The 24,333-nt window shown below is 54.0% G+C and overlaps 11 protein-coding genes across 11 annotated transcripts; 4 read left to right on the top strand and 7 right to left on the bottom strand.

The window, feature by feature from the left end:
* Nucleotides 1-1,344: 1,344 nt before the first annotated feature.
* MAA_06732 (vacuolar sorting protein 1) lies at nt 1,345-4,061 on the top strand (the record flags this gene model as incomplete). The annotated part of the gene is made up of 2 exons (XM_007824730.1): nt 1,345-3,171; nt 3,225-4,061. The coding sequence occupies 2 exons, from the start codon at nt 1,345-1,347 to the stop codon at nt 4,059-4,061; spliced, it is 2,664 nt and encodes an 887-aa protein (XP_007822921.1).
* A 248-nt stretch (nt 4,062-4,309) lies between these two features.
* On the bottom strand, nt 4,310-5,217 carry MAA_06731 (Thioredoxin-like protein; the record flags this gene model as incomplete). Its single annotated transcript, XM_007824729.1, has 4 exons — nt 4,310-4,877; nt 4,952-4,989; nt 5,038-5,084; nt 5,139-5,217. 4 exons carry the CDS (start codon nt 5,215-5,217, stop codon nt 4,310-4,312), a joined length of 732 nt encoding a protein of 243 aa, XP_007822920.1.
* Nucleotides 5,218-5,891: 674 nt separating this feature from the next.
* MAA_06730 (uncharacterized protein) lies at nt 5,892-7,048 on the bottom strand (the record flags this gene model as incomplete). Its single annotated transcript, XM_007824728.2, has 2 exons — nt 5,892-6,319; nt 6,388-7,048. 2 exons carry the CDS (start codon nt 7,046-7,048, stop codon nt 5,892-5,894), a joined length of 1,089 nt encoding a protein of 362 aa, XP_007822919.2.
* A 608-nt stretch (nt 7,049-7,656) lies between these two features.
* Nucleotides 7,657-8,451, bottom strand: MAA_06729 (GCN5-related N-acetyltransferase (GNAT) domain protein; the record flags this gene model as incomplete). The annotated part of the gene is made up of 2 exons (XM_007824727.1): nt 7,657-8,057; nt 8,181-8,451. 2 exons carry the CDS (start codon nt 8,449-8,451, stop codon nt 7,657-7,659), a joined length of 672 nt encoding a protein of 223 aa, XP_007822918.1.
* Nucleotides 8,452-9,477: 1,026 nt separating this feature from the next.
* MAA_11625 (uncharacterized protein) lies at nt 9,478-9,687 on the bottom strand (the record flags this gene model as incomplete). Its single annotated transcript, XM_011412540.1, has 1 exon — nt 9,478-9,687. The coding sequence occupies one exon, from the start codon at nt 9,685-9,687 to the stop codon at nt 9,478-9,480; it is 210 nt and encodes a 69-aa protein (XP_011410842.1).
* Nucleotides 9,688-10,330: 643 nt separating this feature from the next.
* MAA_11624 (uncharacterized protein) lies at nt 10,331-10,498 on the bottom strand (the record flags this gene model as incomplete). Its single annotated transcript, XM_011412539.1, has 1 exon — nt 10,331-10,498. One exon carries the CDS (start codon nt 10,496-10,498, stop codon nt 10,331-10,333), a length of 168 nt encoding a protein of 55 aa, XP_011410841.1.
* A 2,615-nt stretch (nt 10,499-13,113) lies between these two features.
* Nucleotides 13,114-13,902, top strand: MAA_06728 (uncharacterized protein; the record flags this gene model as incomplete). The annotated part of the gene is made up of 1 exon (XM_007824726.1): nt 13,114-13,902. The coding sequence occupies one exon, from the start codon at nt 13,114-13,116 to the stop codon at nt 13,900-13,902; it is 789 nt and encodes a 262-aa protein (XP_007822917.1).
* A 1,285-nt stretch (nt 13,903-15,187) lies between these two features.
* Nucleotides 15,188-15,850, top strand: MAA_06727 (duf614 domain containing protein; the record flags this gene model as incomplete). The annotated part of the gene is made up of 2 exons (XM_007824725.1): nt 15,188-15,523; nt 15,581-15,850. 2 exons carry the CDS (start codon nt 15,188-15,190, stop codon nt 15,848-15,850), a joined length of 606 nt encoding a protein of 201 aa, XP_007822916.1.
* A 1,079-nt stretch (nt 15,851-16,929) lies between these two features.
* On the bottom strand, nt 16,930-17,621 carry MAA_11623 (uncharacterized protein; the record flags this gene model as incomplete). Its single annotated transcript, XM_011412538.1, has 2 exons — nt 16,930-17,468; nt 17,543-17,621. The coding sequence occupies 2 exons, from the start codon at nt 17,619-17,621 to the stop codon at nt 16,930-16,932; spliced, it is 618 nt and encodes a 205-aa protein (XP_011410840.1).
* A 2,960-nt stretch (nt 17,622-20,581) lies between these two features.
* On the bottom strand, nt 20,582-21,994 carry MAA_06726 (uncharacterized protein; the record flags this gene model as incomplete). The annotated part of the gene is made up of 1 exon (XM_007824724.1): nt 20,582-21,994. The coding sequence occupies one exon, from the start codon at nt 21,992-21,994 to the stop codon at nt 20,582-20,584; it is 1,413 nt and encodes a 470-aa protein (XP_007822915.1).
* Nucleotides 21,995-22,339: 345 nt separating this feature from the next.
* Nucleotides 22,340-23,937, top strand: MAA_06725 (WD repeat containing protein; the record flags this gene model as incomplete). The annotated part of the gene is made up of 2 exons (XM_007824723.1): nt 22,340-22,865; nt 22,919-23,937. The coding sequence occupies 2 exons, from the start codon at nt 22,340-22,342 to the stop codon at nt 23,935-23,937; spliced, it is 1,545 nt and encodes a 514-aa protein (XP_007822914.1).
* Between the last annotated feature and the right edge of the window lie 396 nt (nt 23,938-24,333).

Genomic DNA, 24,333 nt, shown 5'->3' with positions numbered 1-24,333 from the left:
CAAACACATCCTTTTTAGGAGTAATATTAGCACACCAACCTTTTAATTTGGCCCCGAGATGGTGCTTTCACGTGAAGGATGAAATGTAGATGGCGGTTGACGAGCATGGGGGAACCATGGTAGCAGCGTGAAGGGTGGCTCGTCGACCCATGAATGGTTACATCCGGCCGATCGATATGTTGTCGATTTTGATTCGACCCTGTCCTTGCGACAAACTGACCAAACGTGGCACGACTCACTTGCACCCAGCTGGCCCAAGGGTACTCCGATGGAGGAGAGTATGCATCTTAGTCTTGCCATGTCACTACCCACACGCACTTCACAATGCACAATGCGGAGATGCTTGCCGCGAGCAAGAAAGCCACTAACCTGTTGATATAGCACAAGACTGCTCGTCAATATCATCCATGAGAAGACAAGTTCGACGTACTACTAGGCAAAGTTGCGACGTGGACGCTAGATCCAAAGTACACAGGCTACCAAACACTGGTCCATCGGAACTATTTTCAGCGAAGCTTAGTATCTGCTCGGGCATAGTTTTCGATAAAGAACTCGACAGACTTGCCATGGAACGAGGTTGGTCATATCACCCACCGCAGCGTACAGCTCGCGAAAAAGAAGCGACGCGGGAGAGCGCTGTCGTGCCACGCCACCTCCAAATACCGGCTATAACGCGAGCGCGAGCAGGCGATATGCTCTGCGTAACAACTTGTGCGTCGAAAACGTAGTCTTGGTCTCAGAACCTGATGGGCGCGACGAGATGTGCCTTGGGCATACTGGCGATGGCTTCAAGATTCGACTACTCATTGACGCCATGCCATCGACACCAACCGCGCCCTAATGATGCATGCCGTTCAACGTCGAAACAATTTGGCATTTTTAGGCTTCCCTCTGCGGGTCACACAACATCTTTCCTGGCCTGATAAACTCGTCGCTGGCCTCAGACCGTCCCACAGAGGCCGCAGTTGGGCTTCGCAGCATTGCGGCCAGCATACTCCGTGCCCAAAGCTGATTTGGTACGCTGCAATTAGTCAAATCTTTCCGAGAAAGTTGCCTGACATTAATAGGTAGCAACAACGTGGCCCTGGCCGCCTCGGTTGCCAAAGAAGCCATACGTCGTGGGCAGTTGGGCAGCAATAGAGTGAGCGGTGAAGCATACCGACAAGATGCAGATGCCCCATTCATGCAGCAGGCAAGCGACATACGTGTTCCATGGTTGGGGACAATACGGAGTAGTTAGATATATACTTCAGACAGTGCTGCTGTCGGGGCATTTGGACAAGCTGCTTCCTCTTCCCCATCACGGCTGCCCATTCCATCAACACCAGACATCAGTCCGTCACAATGGCCTTCATTGAACTCCAATCCGAAGACCACCGCGATCTCCTAGACACATTTGACAGGCTTCGATCGGGAGGCGTCTGCAAACATGTCCATCTTCCGGAAATCATCGTCTGCGGAGGCCGGTCCGCGGGCAAGAGCTCCGTGCTGGAAGCCATCTCGGGCATTTCCTTTCTCACAGAAGACAACGCTTGCACTCGATTCACGACGGAGCTAGTTCTTCGTCGGCAGGACACTCCGGCCGCCAAGATCTCCATCAATCCCGGCCTAGAACGAGGCGCCAACGAAAAACGCCGATCGGGCGTCTTTACTGTCCCCGTAAGCTTCGACAAGCCGGATATCGAGACCATCATTGGGGAGGCAAAAGAAGCCATGGGCCTGTCCGAGGCCAAGATGTTCAGCTCCGACATTCTGCGCGTCGAGCTTTGCGGACCTACGCAGCCGCACCTCACCGTGGTAGATCTGCCAGGCATATTTCGCGCCGACGGCCAAGACGAGATGGCCCAAGATGCCGAAACTGTTCGCGCACTAGTCCGGCACTATATCAAGAGATCTCACAGTATCATACTGGCAGTTGTGTCTGCCGAGAACTACTCCTACCTGGGCGACATCACCGAGATTGTTCGGGAACTTGACCCGAACGGCAGCCGCACGTTGGGTCTCATCACCAAGCCGGACGTTCTAGAGCCCGGGTCCGACAGAGAATCCGTGTACGCCCACCTCGCCAAGAATACGGAGCTATCTTCCCAGCTTGGCTGGCATGTTTTGAAGAATAGGGATCATAAAGTGAGGGATAGTCCGTCCCTTGGGCGCAACGAAGACGAAGAGAGCTTCTTCTCCAAGGGCATCTGGTCATCAGTCGACCAGAGCTACCTTGGCATAAAGTCCCTCATGCCAAGGCTAAGCAACATCCTCAGGAACCAAATCCTGCAACAAGTCCCGAGCATCATCGAGGTCGTCGATAGGGACATTGACAGGCGCAAGGCCCAATTGGAGAGATTGGGCAAGCCGCGCTGTACCATCTCAGAGCAACGCAAGTACCTGATGCAAGTAAGCCGCGAGTTCACAACCCTCATGAAAGCCGCCGTCGATGGCGAGTACAACGACGCATTCTTCGGGAGTGCCAAATCCGACGAGGGCTACCGGAGGCGCCTGCGCGCCCGCATCCAAAACACCCTGACCAGCTTCGAGAAGGAGATGCGGGAAAAGGGGCAGAGCCGCGTGATTGTCGACGACTCGGGCACCCGGGACCGCAAGCTCCCCGACGACCACCAGTGGCGATCTACCTTTGTCAACGAGGTCATGGCCATTGTGAGACGCAGCCGCACGCGCGGCCTCCCGGGCACCTTCAACTCCCAAATCATCCGAGAGCTGTTTGTGGAGCAGTGCCGGCCCTGGCAGACCATTGCCATGAATGTCAAGCACGAGATTCTCGGCATCGTCGACGACATTGCACAGGCCATCGTGGACCATGTTGCCGCCGACGAAACCACGCGCGGCGTGTACCATCTCGTCAGCAACGAAACCGACAGCCTAAAGGCCGATCTCGGCGCCAAGTTTCACGAAATCCTCAAGCAATACGTGTGTAGCCACCCCATTACATACAACAGCTACCTGCTCGACATGGTGCAAAAGGAACAAGAAAGGCGGACCCACGAACAAATCGAGGAAACGGTAAAGAAGCTCGTAGGCAACGAAAACTTTAAAGAAGAGCACCGCGTCAAGATTCACCCGCTCAACTTGTGCGATTCGCTCAAGCGCAGCATCAACGTCGACATGGAGCGGTCTGGGGCCGAAATGGCGACCGACTACATGCTCGCCTATTACAAGGTAAGCAAGGCACTCGAAGCGCCCGAGGACGCAAAATACTGACTGGTTTGCAGCTCGCCCTAGAAAAGTTTGTCGACGACATTAGCGTCCTAGCCGTCGAGCAGTGCCTCCTGGAGAAGCTGCCGACGCTGTTCCTGCCCGAGGCCGTGATGGACCTGCCGGACCACGACGTGCGCTACTTCATCAGGGAGAGGGACACGGCGCACGCCGAGCGGGCCCGGTGCGCGGACAAGCTCGCGGTTCTGGAGACGGAGCGGCGCGTGCTCGCTCGCCTCGACACGCGTCGCTCGCCGGGCGTCGCGCAGGCATGTGCGGGGGAGAACCTCCCCGTGTCCGGGATCCCGCGGAGCTACACGACCGACACGGTGACGGTGGACGAGGGGCGGCCGTATTTCCCCCGCTCTCCGTCCCCGGGGAATCCCGGCCACTCGGGCGAGTTGCTCGTCGAGCAGGAGGGCGCTGGGCCCGCTGGTGGCGAGGAGCCCTGCGCGCCGGAGCCGGAGCCGGTGCCGGAGCTAGAGCCGGAGACGGAGGCGGCGGAGGCGGTGGAGGAGCCCGAAGAGCCTGCTGCGGACGAACCTATGTCGACAGAGACTCCCACGGACGAGACGCAGCCGGCGGCTGAAGAAGCAGAGGAGGACCTGTGGGGGTTCAGGGCGAAGAAGGAGAAATGGCGCAGGTCGTGGGGAGATGCGCAGGAAGAGGCTCCCGCCTTGCCGCTGGAGACGGAGGATGCCAAGTCCGACTTGGCCGGCGGCAAAAAGTCAAAGAGGAACAAGAGAAAGAAGAGTCGGGAGGACGCACCTACTCTGTCGGAGGTGACTCTTGAAATTGAACCCGTCATTGTGCCTGAGGAGCAGCTTGCTTATCCGTGGGGATGGGCACGGTGACAATCGGTGAGGAACAGAATGCGAGGGAGAAGACGAAGGCGTCGCCGGGATGGGCTCACAGTGTACGGGATGTTGTTTCTCTTCTGTCTGCTCTTTTACAGTCGCACCCATCTCCTTGTAAGTGCCGTTTACGACGGAGCCGGCACGGAATAATGATTAGTTTGAGATTGAAATAATGACTACCTCAAGTTTCTATTACAGCGGCTGTTATTCTGGTGATGAAGGCGCCATGTAAAGATCGAGACAATTTAGTAATCGTCCCTCTGTAGCCACGGCTCACAGGCCTCCACGAGCTTGACATGGACACCTTGGTCGCCTGTCCTCTGTAGAACTTGTCTGTAAATGTCCTCGTCTACCCTCTTGAAGAAAACTAGAGCAGACACCCATACGAAATCGGCATACGACACGGTGCCTCCCATGAAGAATGGCCCGGCGTCGTTGTCGCGTAGCAAGGCTGTTATTTTCTGGAGGAAGGGCCCTGCTCTGGAATAAGCCACCTCGCCGCCGTACTTTTTCTCAAACTCCCCCACTGGCATGCCGACTGCCTCGCCGCGCGTGGTGTACCAGTAGTCGGCGCTGTGGCTGGTGAGCAGGTTGACGGGGATGCGGGCAACGTAGACGGCAAGAAGGTGGTGGAAGACGTCGGAAGTCAGTTGTTCCACTTTGGGGAGGATGGGCGAGTCGAGATGCACACTGGGCTGAGGGTGGGATTCCTCCATGTGGTTCGCAATTTTGCGCGAGTCCATGATCCAGATGTTGTCGGGCAGGATGACGGTCGGGATGGTGTACGGGGTTCCGGACTCATTCGGAGGCAGACTACGGGGTTAGTGATGTATGTTTTTGTAGTTGACAGCTCGTCTTTACAAAAAGACCAGCCTTGGGGAGCTTACTGCGGTTGAACCTTGGGTTTGATATCCTCGTATTCGGTCTGTTGTCATTAGTGTTGATGCTACAGCACACGGGACGTTGGACACACCCATTCCGTCTTGTAATCGAGGCCCTTGAAGTTCAGGAGCATCCGAGCTGAAGGACATGGTCAATTACTGCTTTCTGTCTGGGACTGAGATCTTGACATACTCTTCCACGGGTTCAAGGACCAAGAGGAGCAAGGTTCCTTGCTGGGAAGGTCGAGCAGAGTGATCTGGCCGGTAGACATTGCGGATTGATGACACTGCTTGTGAATCAAATTGAGATACGGTAGCAAGGCTATGTGCGTGAGACTTGCGCTGCTTAAAAGGGATGTAAACTGGGTTTAAGAACGGATCGAGTAAGCCCATCCGGCGGCCCGGCCCATGGTCGGGTTTAACTTGGACGACAAACTCCCGAAATGCCCGAAGTATTTCCCGGCTATTCGATCAATCAATTTGTACGGCTATTCAGGTGATGGAACCAGTTGTCTTGTAGATTCCAAATAAGTGCCTCAAACTACCCATGTCTCTTTGGACACCCAAAAAGGCGATGGCTGTTTATGCCCTACCTATCAAGTCACCTCCAGGCTCGTTTACACAACCGGGCGCGCCGTGGCCAGGACGCCGACTTGTCTTTATGATAACACGCGCCCTACCATGACAAGCAAGGCAATTGGTGTTACAAAATGAAGCAATGAGCAATACTACGCGAGCTAGTTTCCAGGCAGAGCCAATCAAGCCGGCGAATAAGAACATCGATGCAGGGCCTCCAAGACACAGTCACCGCGGCTTTTGGCATGCAGGAAAGACGCCGTGGAGAAAAGCCATTCCGTAGACATTGCAGGCTGCGGTTAAACTCGAAATCAATTGCAAACAAATCAGCCCCCACAGCAAGCCAGGAGAATAGTAGAGCTATTTGGAATCATGCCTCCGACCCTGACGGCACCGACTGCCCTCCCACACCCATGACAACCCACGCCACGGCCTCCCTTCCAACAAACCCCAATGTACTCGTATGTGGCCCCAGAGAAATACTCCCCTTGCTCCAGTCCTGGATCAACCTGCGCGCATGCCACACGGCCAAATGCTTGTTGTAGCGATGAATCTTGGACACGAGCTTGCCCTCAATGGTCTGGCGGAGGGCGTCCTTCCAGCCCGCCTCCGCCCAGCGAATATCCTTCCTCCACAGGGGGCAAAAGGCCTCGGGCTGTCCGGAAAACGGATCAACGGCGGTATATTCCATCTTGAGCATGGCAGGGTTGCAGCTGTACGACACGACGGCCGAAACCACGGCGTTGCACGTGTCGGACGCTCGGCAGCTACTCACATTGCCATGACAATCGGGAGTGACTACATGTATGTGCCCGTGTCAGCACAGCGGAAATCAAAAAGTCAGGGATCGACGGAAAAAAGCGCACCGCATATCGTCCCCGCGACAACCTCGGCCTCGACCAGAAACTCCAGCTCGGGCTTCACTAAGTCGTCTTCCTTGTCGCTCCGCCAGTCGTTGAAGACGGCGTCGACGAAGCCGTCGACGCTCGCCCGCGTCGTCAATAGGGTGGCCTGATCGTCCGTCGCGGCGCCGCAGGCGTGGAGCATGTCGAAGAGGCGGGCGAGCTGGACTTCGGTGAGCTGGTCGGGGCTCGAGATGGCTCTTCGCATGCCGGGGTGCGGGTCGGCGCAGCCGAGGGCGTCGAAGAAGCGCTCGCGGGCCTGCCTCGCCTCCTCGGGCGTGACGACGGCAATGGACGAGAGGTAGACGGGGGATTCGGATCCCCGGTTGCGCTTGATGGCGCGCGCTTGCGTGGGTTGCGTCGACCTGGCCGAGCTGCCTGCTCTGGAGGCGGTGTTCGGGGGCATGGCATGCGAGCGGCAGAGCTGCATCGACGCCTTGGAGCTCTTTGCCCAGCGAGGGATGGGAAGGAACCGGCTCGTCTTGACCGAATCGAAATCGACGAGGGGCGCGCGCGCCTGTGTGTGCAGAGAAGGTGACGGCCAGCGGCGAAGAAGGTGGTGACAAGTGCTCGTCACGAGAGCATCGTTGGAGGCCACGAACAGAGAGACCATTGAATGTTGCATGTCAACGCTTATCCGTCTGTAAAGGCAGCTATTGAGGAGGCATTGTCCCGGTATGGTGAATACATTGTCCTCTGTCCGCAGGAGACTCGAGTCTGCGATGCCCGTTTGCCGTTGCCTTTGACTCGCCGTCACTTTTGGCTCACCTTTGGAGCCGACTCAACAGGTGGACTCGAGAACCCAGCACACGCAGCAAGTGATGGAGTTTGCGCATGATGGACAGACTCTCGGACAGCTTGCTCGCATTGGAGGCAAAATCTGGCATTGCCGGTGCGTATCAACTCTCGTCTCCGGACAAGACTCAGTCTCGGTGTGGGAGGAGGAAATGGAAAACCGTCTCGATCGCAGAGCACCCACTTTGCGAGTGCGCAACACAGGCATGGACCCCGGCAGAAACGAATACAGATACTTTTTCTTCTTTCAGACATGAAGGTCATGGAGCGTCATGAGGGACCAAAGGTCACCGGACAACTGGCTTGGACGGCCGGCACGTTTGGCCCAAGCAGACTCGGTCGACAGTTTGGAAGCACAGCAAATACGCAACCTCTTGATGAAGCAACGGTAAGTACATGTAGTTATACCCACTTGTCCGTCCATGGCCACGTCACGTCTCACGTCGACAAATGTCCCTCGCAAAACAGAATGGCACCACCTCGAATCCCACAAGCGCCGAGGCGACCGACATTGGCCCTCCCGACTTCCACGAAGCCATAGCGTCCGTAAAAGGCCTCCTTGCCGGCGGCGCTGATGACGGACGCGCAAATCTTGTCCTCCTTGGCCCTGTTGACCCCCCACAGGACGAGCTCCTTGCCCAGGCCCTGGCCCTGGTAGCCGGGATGCGTGCACAGGAACTCGAGGTACCAGTTTTGCCGTCGGGACTCGGTCCAGTGATGGGCAAACAGCGGGAACGTCTCGTCGAGAATGTTGATCTTGTCGGGGTCGGCCGCCCGATTCGGCCACAGGTAGTCTAGGCTTTGGAGGTACGCCCTGGATGTGCTTTGCATGATTGAGCCTGTTAGACGGTGGTTAGTTCAAGGCAAAGATGGGCCAAGCAAACTGCCGACGACGCATCGGCGACCGGAACGGCGCTCATGCGGGATATCCGAGACGTCGGTGCGTCATGTCATGTCCTCACCTATCCACGACGCGGGCTGGACGCCTTGCCTCTCCCATTGCGCGCAGCCAACCACCTTGCCGGTCGTCTTGTCGAGTCCCACGACGAGGTGGCAGTTGGGGTCGTTCCAGTGGCGGAGAAAGCGCCTCTCGAAGTAGGCGACAAAGTCTTGGGGGTACTCTTTTCGGCGAGGGTGCATCAGCTCGCCAAAGAGCTCTTCGTCCTTGAAGGCGGCGGCGGCGGCCTCGGCCATTTCCCGCAGGTCGCTGTACTTTGCTTCGCGAATGGCCATGGTGACTGTCGTGGGAGGCAGAGGATGGAAATGTCAACGAGACGCAGGAAGCGGCGATGCCAACCTGCACATGTTCAAGTTGCCGGGAAGTTGGAACCAGCACGACATTGAATAATTGACGTCAATCAACTCGGGCTTGGCACCAGTGTAAATACGGGGACTCATTGGATACCCGGTGAAACGCATTGACGTGTCTGGTGTCCGCGGGTACCCGTAAAGCAACAGTCTGGGTACATGTCGACGGTAGGTTTAATGCCGGTTAGAAAAAAAGAAACCACATGCATGAATACCAGGTTTGACTCGTCGGCAACGAGGCGGGTAGCTGCTTAGTTGACGACGGGTAGTTGGAAACTCAACTAGGCAAGCACAAGTGCGTAAAGTGCCCATCCAAAACCTAAAACATCAATTGATGTCCATACGTCATTGACATGGATGTATCCGCACGAGACTCGAGTCCTTAGTTACGACCGGTACGCACCGACTGCCCATACAACACACGTCTTTTCGGTTCACGACTACACCTGACAACAGGCCTTCAACCGTGGTAGTTGGTTGTTTCTGTGAGCCTCTCGGCCTGGAAGAAAGGCCCCATCTTCAATGTTGTGTAACCGTCGATTGTCAGGTTTACGGGTCGGTCCGTGCCGTGACGTGACATCTGTGTAACATTGACGCCGCTGCCTTGTATAAACAAGCCAAGGAAACCAAGGACCTTTGACCATCGGTTCGAGCCTTGACCTCGTGAATCCTCGTCAGTCATTCCTCCACTCTCCAAGCGTATTGTCAAGCCCGAGACTGCACAGCCGACCTGGGAAACCACGAGTTGAGGGCTATTCAAGCGACCACGCTTACACCCAGCCTGCATAGAATGAGTGGTCCACATCGTGACAAGAAACAGGAGTTCAAAAACTACAACCTTCTGCATGTGTACAGCAAGCTCATTTAGTTACGAATGCCAAGAGGCGCCCAAGGCAGCAGTCACGTAGCAGCAACTCGCTCCAACTCGCCCACGGCGTCTTGGGGGAGGCTTTACGCTGCCGTCCACATGGTAAACTTGTCAGAGTAGCCCTTAAACTGGACCAGGTACTTGGTGGTGCGACCGCGCCCTCGCTTCCGGATTCGTTTCCCCAACACCTTCTCTACAGCTGCGTATTCGCTTCCCAAACTGTCAATGTCGGCAGTCGAGGCCGCAAGCCGCACGCTTCGCCGCCGGTATTGGCCTCTCCGATGCGACTCCATGTCAACCGTCTTTTGAACTTGGTCTGCAGGCGAGGCCGCCCGCTCGAGAAGCTTCTTCTCCTCGGCTTCCGCAGCAAACCCCCCAGGGGGGTTAGGCTTCTCTCTTCCTGATACGCCCTCACACACAACACGCGAGTGCGGACAAAGTCGAGTGTTTCGTCGTCCTTAAGCGTGATTATTTTCGCCACCCGCGAAAGTTACGCCACCGTAGCCATTAGCTTCAGAATACCGCGTGTCAGAGGTAACCTTCACGGTCCGACAGGTCGCAGGATAGGGTATTCTCCAAATTAGGCACAGCATCTTCTGGTGCGCTCCGGGGTCGTGGGAAACGGATTCCAGCATGCCAATTAGATAGAGTGGACGACCAACATCCTTGACAAGGTTATCGCAAGCCTCCGTCTCGTATTACGCATATGACTCTCGTACATCTGGCATCGATCCGGTTACTCTTGATTCGCTTGATTCGCTTCTTCGCCTTCGGCTTGGGCATGAGGCATCATCATCATCGTCTCTGTTAGAGACCTGCTGCAAGAGCGCGTCTAGCTTGTCGACGTTAAGCGGACATGAGTTTGCCTGTATGGCCCTAAAAAGAAATGAGGAAATGAAAAGAATGGCATGGCAATAGAACAACACACTTGAGTCTTTAGGCAAGGCCATCTCGCTCTTCTTGTGACCGTGGACCAAAGTCATTAGCCACCAGAAGCGCATATGAGCCATCAGGTTGCCGGCTTTGCTCCATAATTTCACGAAGCTGGGCGTCATTTAAGGCTAACAGGTCGACGGCAGTCGGTCTTGAAGGCGAACCAGACATGTTGGCGGCAATGCAAAATCGTGGCTAGCGTCTCGTACCCAGGTAGTTGTACAAGTAAGAAATATGATTTGATTGCTTGTTAGACAAATGCTTGGAGGGGGCGCCGGCGAAGTTATGTGTCATATGGGACCCTGATCTATGATAGGGAATAATATAAATCGCAAAGTATATAGTCACCAACTACAGGGGCAGGGACGCCTGGTTCTAGTGACATTCGAGGAGGACCAAGGAGTAGGGGGATATGAAAGGAGATAAGAAGCGGAAGACTAACGAAACAAAGAGAACGAGAACCAAGGGAATCGCAAACCAGGCAAACTTAGAACCAAAGAAAACTGGGAGCCAAGGGAACGGGGAAACTGGAAAACAGGGGGAAGCAAACATCGGAGGGCAGGCTGGCGGCGTTGAGCGACTACTTGACGCCTTGTTGTGGTTCTGTGATTGCGCGCCTTGACTGATGGCTTGCTTATGTGGTCGCATCAACAGGCATTGTCCAATAATTATTTTATTTGCTTTTTGAGGCGTGTCCGGAACCTCGACTGCAACTCGTGGCGGATATTGAATGGTTACCACCTCAGCTCCCGCCCGGCTAAGAGGCTGCAGCCTCGCGGACACGACTGGGCGAGAGCTGACAAACATCAATCGATGTCTGGCAAATATCTGGTGTAGGACAAGTTGTCTTCCCGCCTGAAGATGAAACATAAAGTCGACTGGCAGGCACTTTCAGGCCCCTTCAGCAATAGCATAAGCCTCTTCCCTCATTCCACGTCGGCACTATTCATTCTTCACCAAGGACAAGACGGATGATGCGGATCTTATTGCTCAAATATACCCTTATTCCACCGAAGGGATTCCATTTTATGCTACAAAGACCATCTGGAACCCCTTGTCTCTAGCTCTACCGCTGCATCAGGAAGCTCAAACACTTCAGTATGGCCGTGATGACCGCCTGATATAGGTGGTCTCAGCAAGAAACACTTCAGCATAACATTCGGCAATCAACAGCAGCTCATCGTGAAAGACTTGGACTCTCCTTACGGAGCTCAGGTCACTTATAATGATGCTGGGGCTGAGCATCGAGGAAGATTTCAGTGAATCATCGGCGGGGACCGAAACGCAGATGAAAAGGGCCGCATTGTTGTCCAGATACACGATCAAATTCGGTTCAAAATTATTGTTATGGACCATGGTTTTAATCCACAATCATACGAGGAAAATGTCAAAAAATACTGCCTCGGCAGTGCCGGCAATGCCATCACGGATGCACTCCTTAGTAGCCTGAGTGTCCCATCTCAAGCGGACACAAGACGGCAGACTGGAGCACATACGCCAACTACCCAGCCAATCTACCTGGTACGAGTGCTCAGAAGCGGGGGTGAGGGTATCCTGATTCATTATTGGAATGTTAGCACAGTAAAGGAGCATGTCCTTAAGCAGGCTCACGGTAAGGCAAGACTCAATAACTCTCGATGGTTGACGGAAAGGGCATCTTGGTAAATTAGCACACGTCTGTACTGCCCTTCCTGTTTCCTTTTCGGTATCAGACACTAACTCATCATAGAAGCAAATTGCCAAACTTCTCTTGGTTGATCCACGTCGTGACCAAATCTGTCTCGAATCTATCGCGGGAGGCTCTCTCGATAAACTAGACAACATGACTGTCGGTCAGAGCGTGTCTGTCCTGCGCCAAATTCTCTCCGTCTTGCCATAGCTGCATGGGCAAAACCCTAAAATTTTGCACCGTGACATCAAGCCTGTGAATTATAATTCTGCTTCGCGAACACACTCCCCGTGGAATCTCGGCCGTGCTCGGGGCCTTTGGGATGCGCGGGCGTGGTATTCTGACACAGAAGAAGTCGACGAAACAGTCCCACGGGCAGCTCAATCTCAGGTCAATGTATGTAACTCGTGGCGCTCATGTCTGGCTAGTTGCTGGTGAATGCAGAGACATCCGGTTCTCTAGCCGCCATCAGTAAGTATCCAATCCTGGCATCCGTGCGACTCGTTGACGTCTTTGAGTTGGCACAAACGCAACTCAAATAGATTCAAAGGACTAAACAAATACTTTTCCGGCTAAAGATTTAAAGTACTCTCTATTGCTTATAAACAGCCATGGTCCTAGAATACCTATTACGGACATTCTGTTGGGGGTTCATACCGCCCCGACCGTAACTTATTCCAATGTCCGTGGTTGTCGAGATGGCGCCCAATCAGACGACCAATAGTCATCTCACGTAGATGTACAAAGACATGTCTTTTGATTGCCGGTCGTAGGAGGGAACTTTCGGTCGTTGTATGGAGGCTGCATCCAGAGTTCAAGCTCGTCCGACGGTCAGCGGCTTCTTCATACGAGGACAAGCGACAGTTCAAGTCGTCTTGCTCATGGCGACAGCATTCGACATGACAATCTCGGAAAATGACAAGCAGATTGCGATCGGGACGATACTGGGTCCGGCGCTGCGGAACGCCGCAAAGCCTCCTTATTACTAGTTAGACGGCAGCAGTCGGCTCGATGGTGTGCAACTACAATACGCCCTACACATGTCACGTCAATGTCTCAATCTTGACCCCAACATCGTCGATACCGCTGCTTCCGTACACGACAATACCCGCCCATCATGGATCGCATGGCCTCGACACCCGGCGCCGAAGCCAAAGACGAGCTGTTCAAGGCAGCAGGCCACATCTCCTTCCAGCGCCCAACCGCAATAGCCTACGCCGACGAATTCCTCCTCAGGGCGCCGCAGCCCACGGCGGGCATCACGTACCAGGCCATGCTGGCGTGTATGAGCGAGGGCGACCAGGTAGACGTCTGGTTCGGCCTCCGCGATGCCGACCCGTCCCTGGGCCACGACACGCTGCCCTCGGGAGAGCCAGTCGGGCACACATGGGCCATTCTCCAATCCGCAGACGGCAAACAAGAGACGACGCTCTGGGAAGTCGGACGGGCCACGCCCTCGGTGGGAGACGCCCACGCCGCCCGCGCATTCAACGCCTACCGAGAAGCACTCGCCCGGTCCCAGGGCCTCGCCTCGCCTCCCGCCGTGCCCGTCGACGCCGACAAGGCTCGCGTGCCGCCGCCGCAGAATGGCAAGCCCGTCATGTCGCACGCCTTGTCCCCCGCCAACTTGTACTACGCCTCGGGCCGGATGTGGTACTTTGTCGACGTGGGACCGCCGGCCGACGACGTCACGGCGCCGGCGCACTTGTCGCGGCCGATGAGGGCGTTTGACGCCTTGGTTCTGTCGAGCCTCATGACGCTCGTCAACGGGACGCCGCCGCTGGTGTTTGCGCTTGCGAATACCACGGCAACGTTGGGGCAGATGCCCGCCAAGTACAAGAGGGTGGCTTACGAGGCGGATGAGACATTGGAACGGCCCCCGGATACGCCCTTGGTGGTTCTGTGAGGGAGGAAAGGCGCTGGAGTCAATCAAAGTTGCGCGCCGCTTGCCAGATCCCTCGAGTTGCCGTGGGTGCTTGTCCCTTGCCAATGTGCGGATTCTGCGGCTCGCGTCTTTGTTGTGTCTGCGAGCATAACTCACTGAGTTTGCCTTGCGCCGCAGGGCTGAAGGGACCAAATTTCACCATGTGGAGCTGGGGTTTGAAAATATGCCAAAAATGTCCAGATGTCAACCCCGAGTTCGCAATAGCGTTGCTCCTGGGCTTGCTCGAGGCTGTTTTGAGGCGTTGGAGGCGTTGATACTCTCACCTGATAGGTCCTGCGGAGGGGATGAGCTTGGGTCCCCGAGGCGAAGGGCGCCAACGGCATTGTATTGGCTCACACGGTCGTGTTGACAACTGGCTTGGGATGTCGGGAGTTGATAGTGCTCATCATTCGCTTGCCTGCCATGGACTTGCTCCGCGCGCATTGTGCCCAGTTCCACGCGGCCGCGATACCTGGGGCTTCCCGCATTGTCTCGGGTGTTTCTGTTTGGGAAAGGACCTTGCCAGCATAGCCATGGTATCAGATAACTCGAAGGACTAGCCAGCAAAGCGCCAGGCTGGCTTTGACCCTCTTCAGCTCAGACACCGCATGCCGAGTTATTGGCCAGCCACGCCAAGTTTGCACAAAAGCGAAGAAGCTTGAGGTTATATTAGCGACTCCACCCACCTGAGCAGGTACCTGGTTGCTAGAGGACAATGGTCAATGATTATTGATGCCAGAATGCCTTGGATGGAGCTGACTGGCATCAAATCCTTGTTCCACGTTTCCTCGCCCACGATGGTGCCTGGATCAGCAACAGCCAGCGGAGGCTTTGCCCATGTTCAACAAGAACATGGCATTGCTAACGGCAGGGTTGAAACGGTCAAAGAGCACGCCGGCACTTGTGGAGAGGCGTTTGGCGTTTGCTCAGCCCATGCTTGTGATGGCGGCGGGCTGCATGCCTTGGTGACTGGGCTGAGGCTGAATCTGGCGTTGTCATTAGGCTCACAGACAGTGACTGTGACTGCATCAAGCCGGCTCTGTTGTGAGCTCAGGTTGTGGTCTTTTTTTTCCTTTTTGTCATCTCTTTCTTTGTGGATATGGGTTTGGGCCCCCCTTGAACGGTTGTCCGCTCCCGTAGTTATATAAAGCGTGTTTCCTGTTGTCGCAAGGCCGGTCACGCCACTCAGTATTCTTTCACCCTCTTTTTTTCCTTCTTGACCTTCCTTCATTTTCTCTTTGCGATACCCCCATACCGCTCCTACACAATGGCCGCTCCTCAAGAACACGTCCCCGTCACAACGCAGCCGGCGCCTACTCCAGCCCCGGCTGCCGCCCAACCTGCCAACAACGGACCTGTTGACCAAGCCGACCTCGACGACTGGAAGAACCGCTTCAACCATGTCCTCTCCCGCTCTGGAGAAGTCGTCAACTCCAAGTCCCCGGAGAGCGCGCAGTCCTGGGCCGCCGGCTTCTTCGACTGCTTCAACCCCATTGACACTTGCTTAATCACCTACTGCCTGCCATGCGTCACCTTTGGCAAGACTCACCACCGCGTCCGCAAGAATGGTAACCTGGATGGATACGAGCCCATCAACACCTCTGTACGTCGTTGAACAACAAAAAAGGTGAGAAAACATGTGTCGATACACGACTAACAGTCTGGCAAACAGTGCCTCCTCTTCTGCGGCGCTGGCTGCTTTGGTCTTCACTGGATCCCCATGGCCATGCAGCGCATGAACATCCGCGACAAGTACAACTTGAAGGGCTCGTGCCTCGAGGACATCCTCACCTCGTGCTGCTGCCACTGCTGCAGCTTGATCCAGCAGGACAAGGAGGCCGAGCACCGCGAGCAGCAGCTCCTGAGCGCCGGTGTACAGCAGCAGTACCAGCCCAACAACGAGATGCAGTATCCCCCCAAGACTGGTTAAGGACGCTCATTTACGAAGGGGGTTCATGGGCCTTTGGTGTGAACAATGAACAACATTCGAATTGATACCTGGAGTGGACGGGCTAATGGGACGCGGTTCCAGGGATAATAGGTTGGTGGTTGGTTTATTATGCACAGTAGTCGTGCAGTTGATACCTCTGTCATTTTTGCAGCTATTCTAATTCTATTTGTCCATGTCTTATATGTTGTGCATTCATTCTGTCATCTGCTCTGACTGACGGCCGCATTTCAAGTTTCACCACTGTAGATGTAGCATTGCAGATTGCGCCAAAGTCGTCCTTCCCAACATGCGATGCTTCACCCAGACACCCGCTCTGAGACGTCACGGCGGGATGAGCCATCAGAAATAAGTCCGCCTCGCAGGGCTGTGTCCTAGACAATGTCGGAAATGGCATTGGTTAAAAATCTCTCGGTCAAACACTCCAAAGCAACTTTTGACAGGGTGAGATGAGGTCCTCCAAGAAGAAAACTATCTACTCAGTGATACCATGCAGCTTTTTTGTCAACACCAAGTCCCTGGATCAGACAACAGCTCACCTTTTTTGCAACCGCTCCCTCTCTCGTAAATTTGCCACTTTGTATAGCACACATGCAGTACATCGACAATCTCGTCAGAGGCCAGAGCAAGTTCCAACTGTAATTGATGTGTTAGTGACATGGGCTACCCTAGAGCAGCGCCGATTTTTGCCGTTTCGCCGCGAAATTGCCTTGCGCCAAGTGGGTTCAACTGATTCCACCTCTTAATCCGCTAACTATACTGCACGCAAATCGGCGGTATCGCTGGTTGCTCACCACATGAGCAGTCAGCGTGACTGAAACATGGAACTGTAGACAGCAGAGCTGAGTGGTAGTATTACTACACCTATCTCCTTGTTTATATTTCCAACGCAACTACTAGCAAATGTACTTGATATACAGGTATTAAATTCTCTATCTAGTCAAATCTACTCACTAACGGAAAACGACAGCCCAACATGCGGCACCTAAAGCGAAACTAATTACACTTGACTATTATTATGCCGCGACCCTCCACTACATTGGTGATCGTAGTAGTATTTCTTACGCCATGAGAGCGGCGAATCCAGCAAGAGCTATAGCAGCAACGCTGATGGTCTTGATATCAGCACCAGACGTCTGGGAAGTACTGCGAGCCGAGGCACTGGTTCCTGACTTGGTAGCACTTCCTGCACCCCCGTTGGCTCCTTTACTGCCGCTGGATCCGTTGGCTCCGTTGGCTCCGTTGGCTCCGGGCTTGGCGGTGGCGGAAGCGCTGGTCGTCGAGGCAGCAGTGCTTGCCTTGGTGGCGGCGGCCCCCGCGCCTCCGGTGTTTCCCGGGCTGCCGTTAGCGCCGTTGGCTCCGGCCTTGGGGGTGACGGAAGTGCTGGTGGCAGCAGAGGTGGCCGTGCCTGTGTTGGCAGCACCGCCTTGACCGCCGCTGGCTCCGGGAGCTCCAGGAGTGCCACTGCCTCCAGCGCTGCCGGGAGCTCCAGGAGTGCCATCGCCTCCAGCGCTGCCGGGGGCTCCCGGCTGGCCGTCGGCTCTCTTGGCCATGGCGGCGTCACAGTCAGGGCCGTTGCAGCGAGGTGCTTCGACGTAGTCTGTAAGATATTAACAACTTGACATGATTAAAATCCGTTGATCAAGAGTTACTTGCTCGCAATAGAAGGGGTACGGCCAGAGACGTGGCTGCCGCCCTGGGCAATGGCGGAGACGACGAGCGCTCCAGTAGCGAGAATAGGAGAGACCTTCATTTTGAAAAAAAGAGATACAAGGTAATAAAACAATGTAGCGAATGGCAAGATGGGATAAATTCAACGGCGCTCTTGTAGAACTAACGAGGCTGTAATAGCTGACTGGAGCGAGTGTAGTAGAGAGCGTATCAACAAACTTGCAAACCAAATAGGCGCCGAGCTGCCCTATTATATCTAGAATTTTGGAGAAACCACAACAACGGCAGTAGCGAGCTGATAGGATCGGAGTCCGAATCCATGACTCGGCAAATACGAGCTGCAATATTACCATTGTCGCACGATATTGTAGCGTTAGTAACTGGCAGTTGCCTGAATAGTTGGTTGCCCGGCTATATTGATATTATTCCTTACTAGGGTCGTGGGATTTGCCCGGCGCCCAAGTATCCATTGGCGTGGAGTTGGCTTTGTTTTATTTTTATTTTTGTGCCCCGTACGGCACAGCCTGGTCCCTTTTAGCAGCATTCGTAAGGTCCTTGACTGCTCCATACACAAGGCAGACTTGACTGTGTTTCCCATTGAGTCTCAGCCTTGTGCTTATTGTGCATAAAGTAAAGAAAAATAAGGCGTCCGTACAAGAAAAGACCGTTGTGATGGGACTTGTGGGATTGTGTCATCTACATGAAGACTTTGATTGCCGCTCGCTCATTGGCGTCGAGTTTTGGCCGATCCCCCTTGGCGTTGTATGTTGGAATTGCATGTCGTATGGGCCAGTTGTATTGCTGGTGACGGATTTGCTCTACGCGACTTGCTTTGCGCAGGGCGATGCCCCGTGCCACCTGTCCTGTTGCTACATGGCAGTGACCCCTTTATCAAAGAGCGGGCTTATGCACAAGGACACATTATGATGCAGTACTGCACCAAGGAGCGGTCAGAGCCGTAGATGCAGCATCTAGGCCAGATTACATGTACATGAGGAGAAATGGAAACGTATAAACTCGGCGGTGTGCACTTTACGACATGCGTACTTTGAAAATAAATGGCGAACGCAAATCTGCGTGTGGCATATGGTGGCAGTGTCTGGTGAATCCAGAAAAGCATTCTTCGGTAGTCCCGACAGCCGGAATCGTACGATGCTGTTAGAGAACGGCTCCACTTTAAGACTTAGATAGCTCGAGTCAGACCTTCTTCGGAAGCTTTTACTTTTCTTGTGAACAATCGCTTTATCCAAGCCGCACTAGACCTTGTTCGTGCTCTTAGACCGTGATACCTGCACCCGAACAAGGCGAAAAATTCACTAATAGTACGGGGTGCATCTAGGCAAATTCACTATTAATACGCCCAGAGATCAAAAGAACCTCTTCAAGGGGTTAGCCTTATATGCGTGCCAAGCTCTATCCCAAACTACGCTTGGAGTTATTTTCGATACACCTTGCCCTGCCTGGCAAGAAAATCGGCACCACCCCGGGTTTCTTGGTCGAATATAGCGTGGACATAGCGATCGAGAAATCGTAGACGTGTCCCTTGGTTGTGGTTCATTAGCGGTTAGGGTGCTGGTGCCATCTGACGGCGGCCGACGCGATGTGTAACACCTGACTAGAGAGCTCAATAATAACATGTGAGAAGCGATCGGTTTAAAGGGCGAAAACATTGACGTCACTTATGTTCCGGCTTAAGGTCGGTGTTGCAGGCTGTAAGTCTGGTCCAAATGCCCGAATAGCAGGCACCTCAGGGTCTTCTTCCTTATCTTCGCCTTAGAGTGAGACCGGCGAAGACGAAGGTAGCTAGTCTGGATCAACTTCGCTGGCAAGTATCGGTGGCCGATCTCAAACCCTTTTCTCCGGTGTCGTATAAACCAATGATAATCGATCGGCGAGGTTTAAAGCCTCAATCCCCGGTATGGATGACTCCCGAGCTCAGTCCCTGGTTTGGCTACGGGGTAGTGTTCTTGGCTCATTAGACCAGTGGTAACGTGGGTCGGAACCGGGTTACGTTTAATCGGTACAAACAGCCTGGTTGGTTTTCCTGCTCTGAGCTCACGTTAGAGAGACCCCCCCCCCCAGTCCACTCGCGCCCATGGAATGTTCCAAGATCTGCGACGGTTGTTTAACAAGGATTTAGATAGCCAGCAGACTACACTCGGGTTAGATACCTACAGGCGTTGTGGTAGTGGCTTATGAATTCTCATGTTCTGCACAGCATCTGCATCGTTGGAGATATGGTTATTGAGGGGCCAAGTCGGCTGTGCTTTAATATCGGGCGTCTATTAGTGTTACACGCAAGAAAGACATGCATGCCAAGTCAGAAGGCAGAAGCTTCAAACGGATTGTGTCTTGCGCCTGGTGGCTGTATCTATAGGTCAGGGAGCTTCTAAGCTGGCAGCACGAAATGCTTGACTTATTTTTCCGAGCGAGCAACCAACTTGTACGGAAAGGTTTCTGCGAGTGCACCGTCACTTGAACAAGGCTTCAGAGGTTACGACAAATGTAACACGCCACAGCTAGGTGAATGAGGTGAAGCAAGCAGATAGATTCTAGATTTATCCCTGTACATTGTTGCACAATGCTGGGGGGACCCTGGGTACGTCGTCTGCGTGGCCTCAAGGCTTTCCGTTTGCCCACCGACAAACATGAATACGCTCACCAGATGCCCTCTTATTTTGCTCCAAGCCATAGATGCGTAAATTGGAACCTTTTTAACAAGCTTGCCGGCAGTACGTCAATTGACTTCGAGATATTAACAACTAAGAATATAATTACTATTACATGAGGAAGTTACATAGTGTATATTGGCATCCAGGCCAATACAACATACCTGCTTGCAAAAGTTTGAGTGCACTACATGAGAGCAAGACCGTACCTGTGCGGATTTGTAGCAGCCAACGGGCGGAACTCTGTACAAAAAGAATCTCATAACCGAATAGAGAAGCAATTCCCAAGATATTTCTCAATATTAGTCTATTTGGAGTAGAATCTATAATACACTATTATACACCACAGTGCACCATCGTACAAACCCCGTCTCTAGGCTGCAAACTCGGCCTGCTCACCCGATGGACTCATCGACTGCACCGCGTACCTCTCCATTTCCTCTAATCGCTGTGTCAACATGCCATCATACGGTGGCGCCTCCATCATGCCCATGACAAACGGCCCTTGCGCACCCCATGTACATCCATGCAAGTGGTCACGAATGGTAATTAAGAGGTCGTGAACATCCTTGTCCGCGTATAGTCCTGCGGAATTCATCTCCTGGAGTACGTCTAGCGCAGAGTTGGCATCGCCAAATCGATTCCAGTGCATGCGGGCGAGTCGCGTGTAGAATGGTGTAGACACGCCCAGCACATAAGATGGTAGACCGAGTTCTTTGACACGAGGCAGGATCTGGAACGCGTAGTCGGATGGTCGAGCGAATGCACTGTCGAAGAGGCCCATGGCTGTGTTGATAAAGTACGGGTATAGAGGGCCGTGGACGTCCATTACACGCTTTTCTTCGTCGGCAGTGGCCTGCGTTGCAGGCTTTCCAGCAGCTGCAGATTTCTCGGGGCCCTTGGCCTTTGTGTTCCTGGCCGATTCTTCTCTAGCCTTGGGCTCTGCGTTTCCGGCTGTTTCCCCTTTAGCCTTGCGCTTTGTTTTCTTGGCTGCTTCTGCTGTCTCCTTGCTGTCTGCGGTTCTTGTTGATTCCATTGTCTCCTCCCCGTCTGTGTTTGTATCTGATTTCTTTGTATCCTTGACTTTTTTGTTTTTGGCCCTCACTGCTTTGCGCTGCACAATGCCCAGCTTCGCTGGCAGTGAGAAAACTTCCTTCTCCATGACGGCCCACAGCTCACCGTCCGTCGTGCAAGCCTTCATCAAGCCATCAACCCTCTCGCGCTCCTCGACTCGCGCGCGTTCGTATCTTGCACGCTCTTCCCACTTCGCCTGATCTGCCTCTTCCAACTCCACCATCTCACTGGCTGAAGAAGCACTTGGCTCCAACTCATACAATCCTAGTGCAACTTGGGCAGCGTTTCTCAATGACTGCGGATATCGTCCAAGAAATTTCTCCCGAAACTCCATCACACGCGCTTGCTCAACTATGGATCGTGCCATGCCGGGTTTTGACTCTTGAGAATTTTCGTTTTGGATCTGCATGCCTTCCGATGGAGTGGGCCGGTTCTTGACCACGGGCATTTTCCCCTGGGCAATTTCATCAAATATGCCCTTGAAAATCTCCGCTTCCGACGGCGTTATCGTCGATTGCTGGCCAGGCACATTCGCTATTTCTTCATAGGGTGTGTCATGGTCCCACTCGAAAGGGATAAAGTTGTCTCGTCTCCGGGACTTGGGCCTTGCAGGTGCGTGAGCAAGGCGGATGAACTGCGTCACGGGTTGTACGCAAATGGCTCTCTGCAGAGTCCTTGTTTGGTACAAGAATGGCAAAAGTGTCGATGACATGTTTGGTAGGTGCCATCAAGCTGAACTCATCTCATATCGAATGGCAAGCTCATGATGAAAGTTGTCATGGATCCAGAAAAGGATGACAAAACGGATGGGCGGTTAATTCTCGGATATGCGGGCGTCGAGTCAGCGCGTGACTTCGCGCCGCCCATTAAAGCCGACGCGACGGCGAGGCGCGTTAATTGGCGACTGAATCAAGGGCGCCTCGGCAGAGACAAATGCAAGATGCCAAGCTGAGAAATTGCTGAATTACAACTTATCGCTGGCCCAGTCGAATTTCGCGTCAAGGAAACGAATACGCGATTGCTCATTGCTTCAACCAGACTCTTCCACTCCGCCAAAATGCCCGTCAAGAAGGAACCGGGCGAAATGAGCGCCTTTGAGCGCAAGCGACTAGAAAATATCGCCGCCAACCGCGCCATCTTGACCGACATTTCCGTCACGGCGAAGAAGATTATTCCGGATAAACCGAAACCCGCCAAGTCTGCACCCCCAAAGCGCAAGAGCCGCGGCGACCAAATAAAACGCGAGCCAAGCCGTCCCACGCGCATGAGTTCACGCTTGGCCGGTCTCGAGGCAGACAATGAGACGCTGAAGCGCAAGCTAGAAGTCGAGGCCGAGAATCAGGCCGAGGTCGCCAAAGCCAAGAAGCTGCGTGTTGTTGGCGACTTGAACTTGGGCGACATTGCGGTCGAGGGCAAGAAATGGAGCGCGGGACTGGACAGCCTGAAGGGCATTGTGCGCGGCGCGCAACCTGGCGTGAGGACATTTACCGAGGACGATATCCAAGAAACGACGGACAGGAGTCTAAAGGACCTGCGACAACGAATGGGAGGTCTTAAACTATATGAACATTGGCTTCCTAATGGTGCGTTATCATCACCACTTCTAACCCATCGCACATCTCACCTAACGACGCAGACATCAAAATAACCCCTCAACGTGTATACGCACTCGGATTCCACCCGACCGAGGACAAGCCCATAGTCTTTGCAGGCGACAAAGAAGGCAACATGGGCGTGTTTGACGGCTCACAAACACCCCCCGAAGTTGACGATGACGAAAATCCCACCTCCGATCCGGAAATATCAGCCTTCAAAACACACTCCCGAACAATCACATCGTTTGTATTTCCACCCACAGACGGCAACACCGTATACTCGTCCTCTTACGACTCGTCCATCCGCAAAATGGACCTCGAAAAGGGCACATCTATCCAGGTCTTCGCCCCCTCAGACATCGATACCGACATGCCCATCTCGGCACTGGACATGGCGCACTCGGAGCCAAACATACTCTACTTTTCAACATTAGACGGTGGTGTGGGACGCTACGACATTCGCGCCCCAGGAAGCGAAGAGATCTGGACTCTATCGGAACAAAAAATCGGTGGCTTTTCATTACACCCTCTCCAACCGCATCTCATCGCGACCGCGTCGCTCGATAGAACCTTGAAGATATGGGATACCAGAAAAATCTCTGGCAAGGGAGACCTCCGCCACCCTGTTTTGCTAGGGGAACACGAGTCGCGGCTTTCCGTGTCGCATGCGTCGTGGAGCGCGGCAGGCCACATTGCCACTTCTTCCTACGATGACACCATCAAGATTTATGACTTTACCGAAGCAAGCAGCTGGAAGGCAGGACACGACATATCCGCCAAAGCAATGGAGCCGAAACACAAGATTCGCCATAACAACCAGACGGGCCGGTGGGTTACGATACTCAAGCCGCAGTGGCAGCGACGCCCGCACGACGGCATACAAAAGTTGGTCATGGCGAATATGAACCGCTTCGTGGATGTGTTCGCCTCGGATGGAAGCCAGTTGGCGCAGCTTGATGGCGAGGGGATCACGGCCGTGCCAGCGGTGGCGCATTTTCATCCGACTCTGGACTGGGTTGCTGGGGGCAATGGGAGTGGAAAGTTATGCTTGTGGCAGTGAGTAGCGTACATGTCGGGTAGGCCTGTCTTTGACAATGAACGCGATTTTATCCCTGGCTCTCACTTGTGTTTTCTCTTAGATAGGAAGCGTCCTTAAGCACATGTTTTGGGCGGGTATATGAGTCTCCAGGTGCCCCGAATCTCAGTGTCCGAATGTCCTGAGAACATAAATCTCCATCGTAGTTGGGCAAATTGATGCGTTCGCAGGTGTCGGAAAGCCCACCCAACAGCAACACTTTGTCACAAAGCACCAGTCAGGTGTTAAAACAAGTCAGACGCCATCCGCCATGACCCTCTCGCCAGTCTCTGATGCACCTGCTAACCCGGTTGAGCCGTCAGACACTGTTGCTGAAGGTGAGGATGCAGATTTTCATATAAATTGCTCGGCGGGCTTACT

This window comes from Metarhizium robertsii (genome assembly GCF_000187425.2).
Source record: "Metarhizium robertsii ARSEF 23 chromosome Unknown MAA_Scf_11, whole genome shotgun sequence".
In the NCBI taxonomy this organism is placed as follows: domain Eukaryota; kingdom Fungi; phylum Ascomycota; class Sordariomycetes; order Hypocreales; family Clavicipitaceae; genus Metarhizium; species Metarhizium robertsii.
Note: the sequence above shows the minus strand (reverse complement) of the source record. Positions and strands in the feature narration are given on the sequence as shown.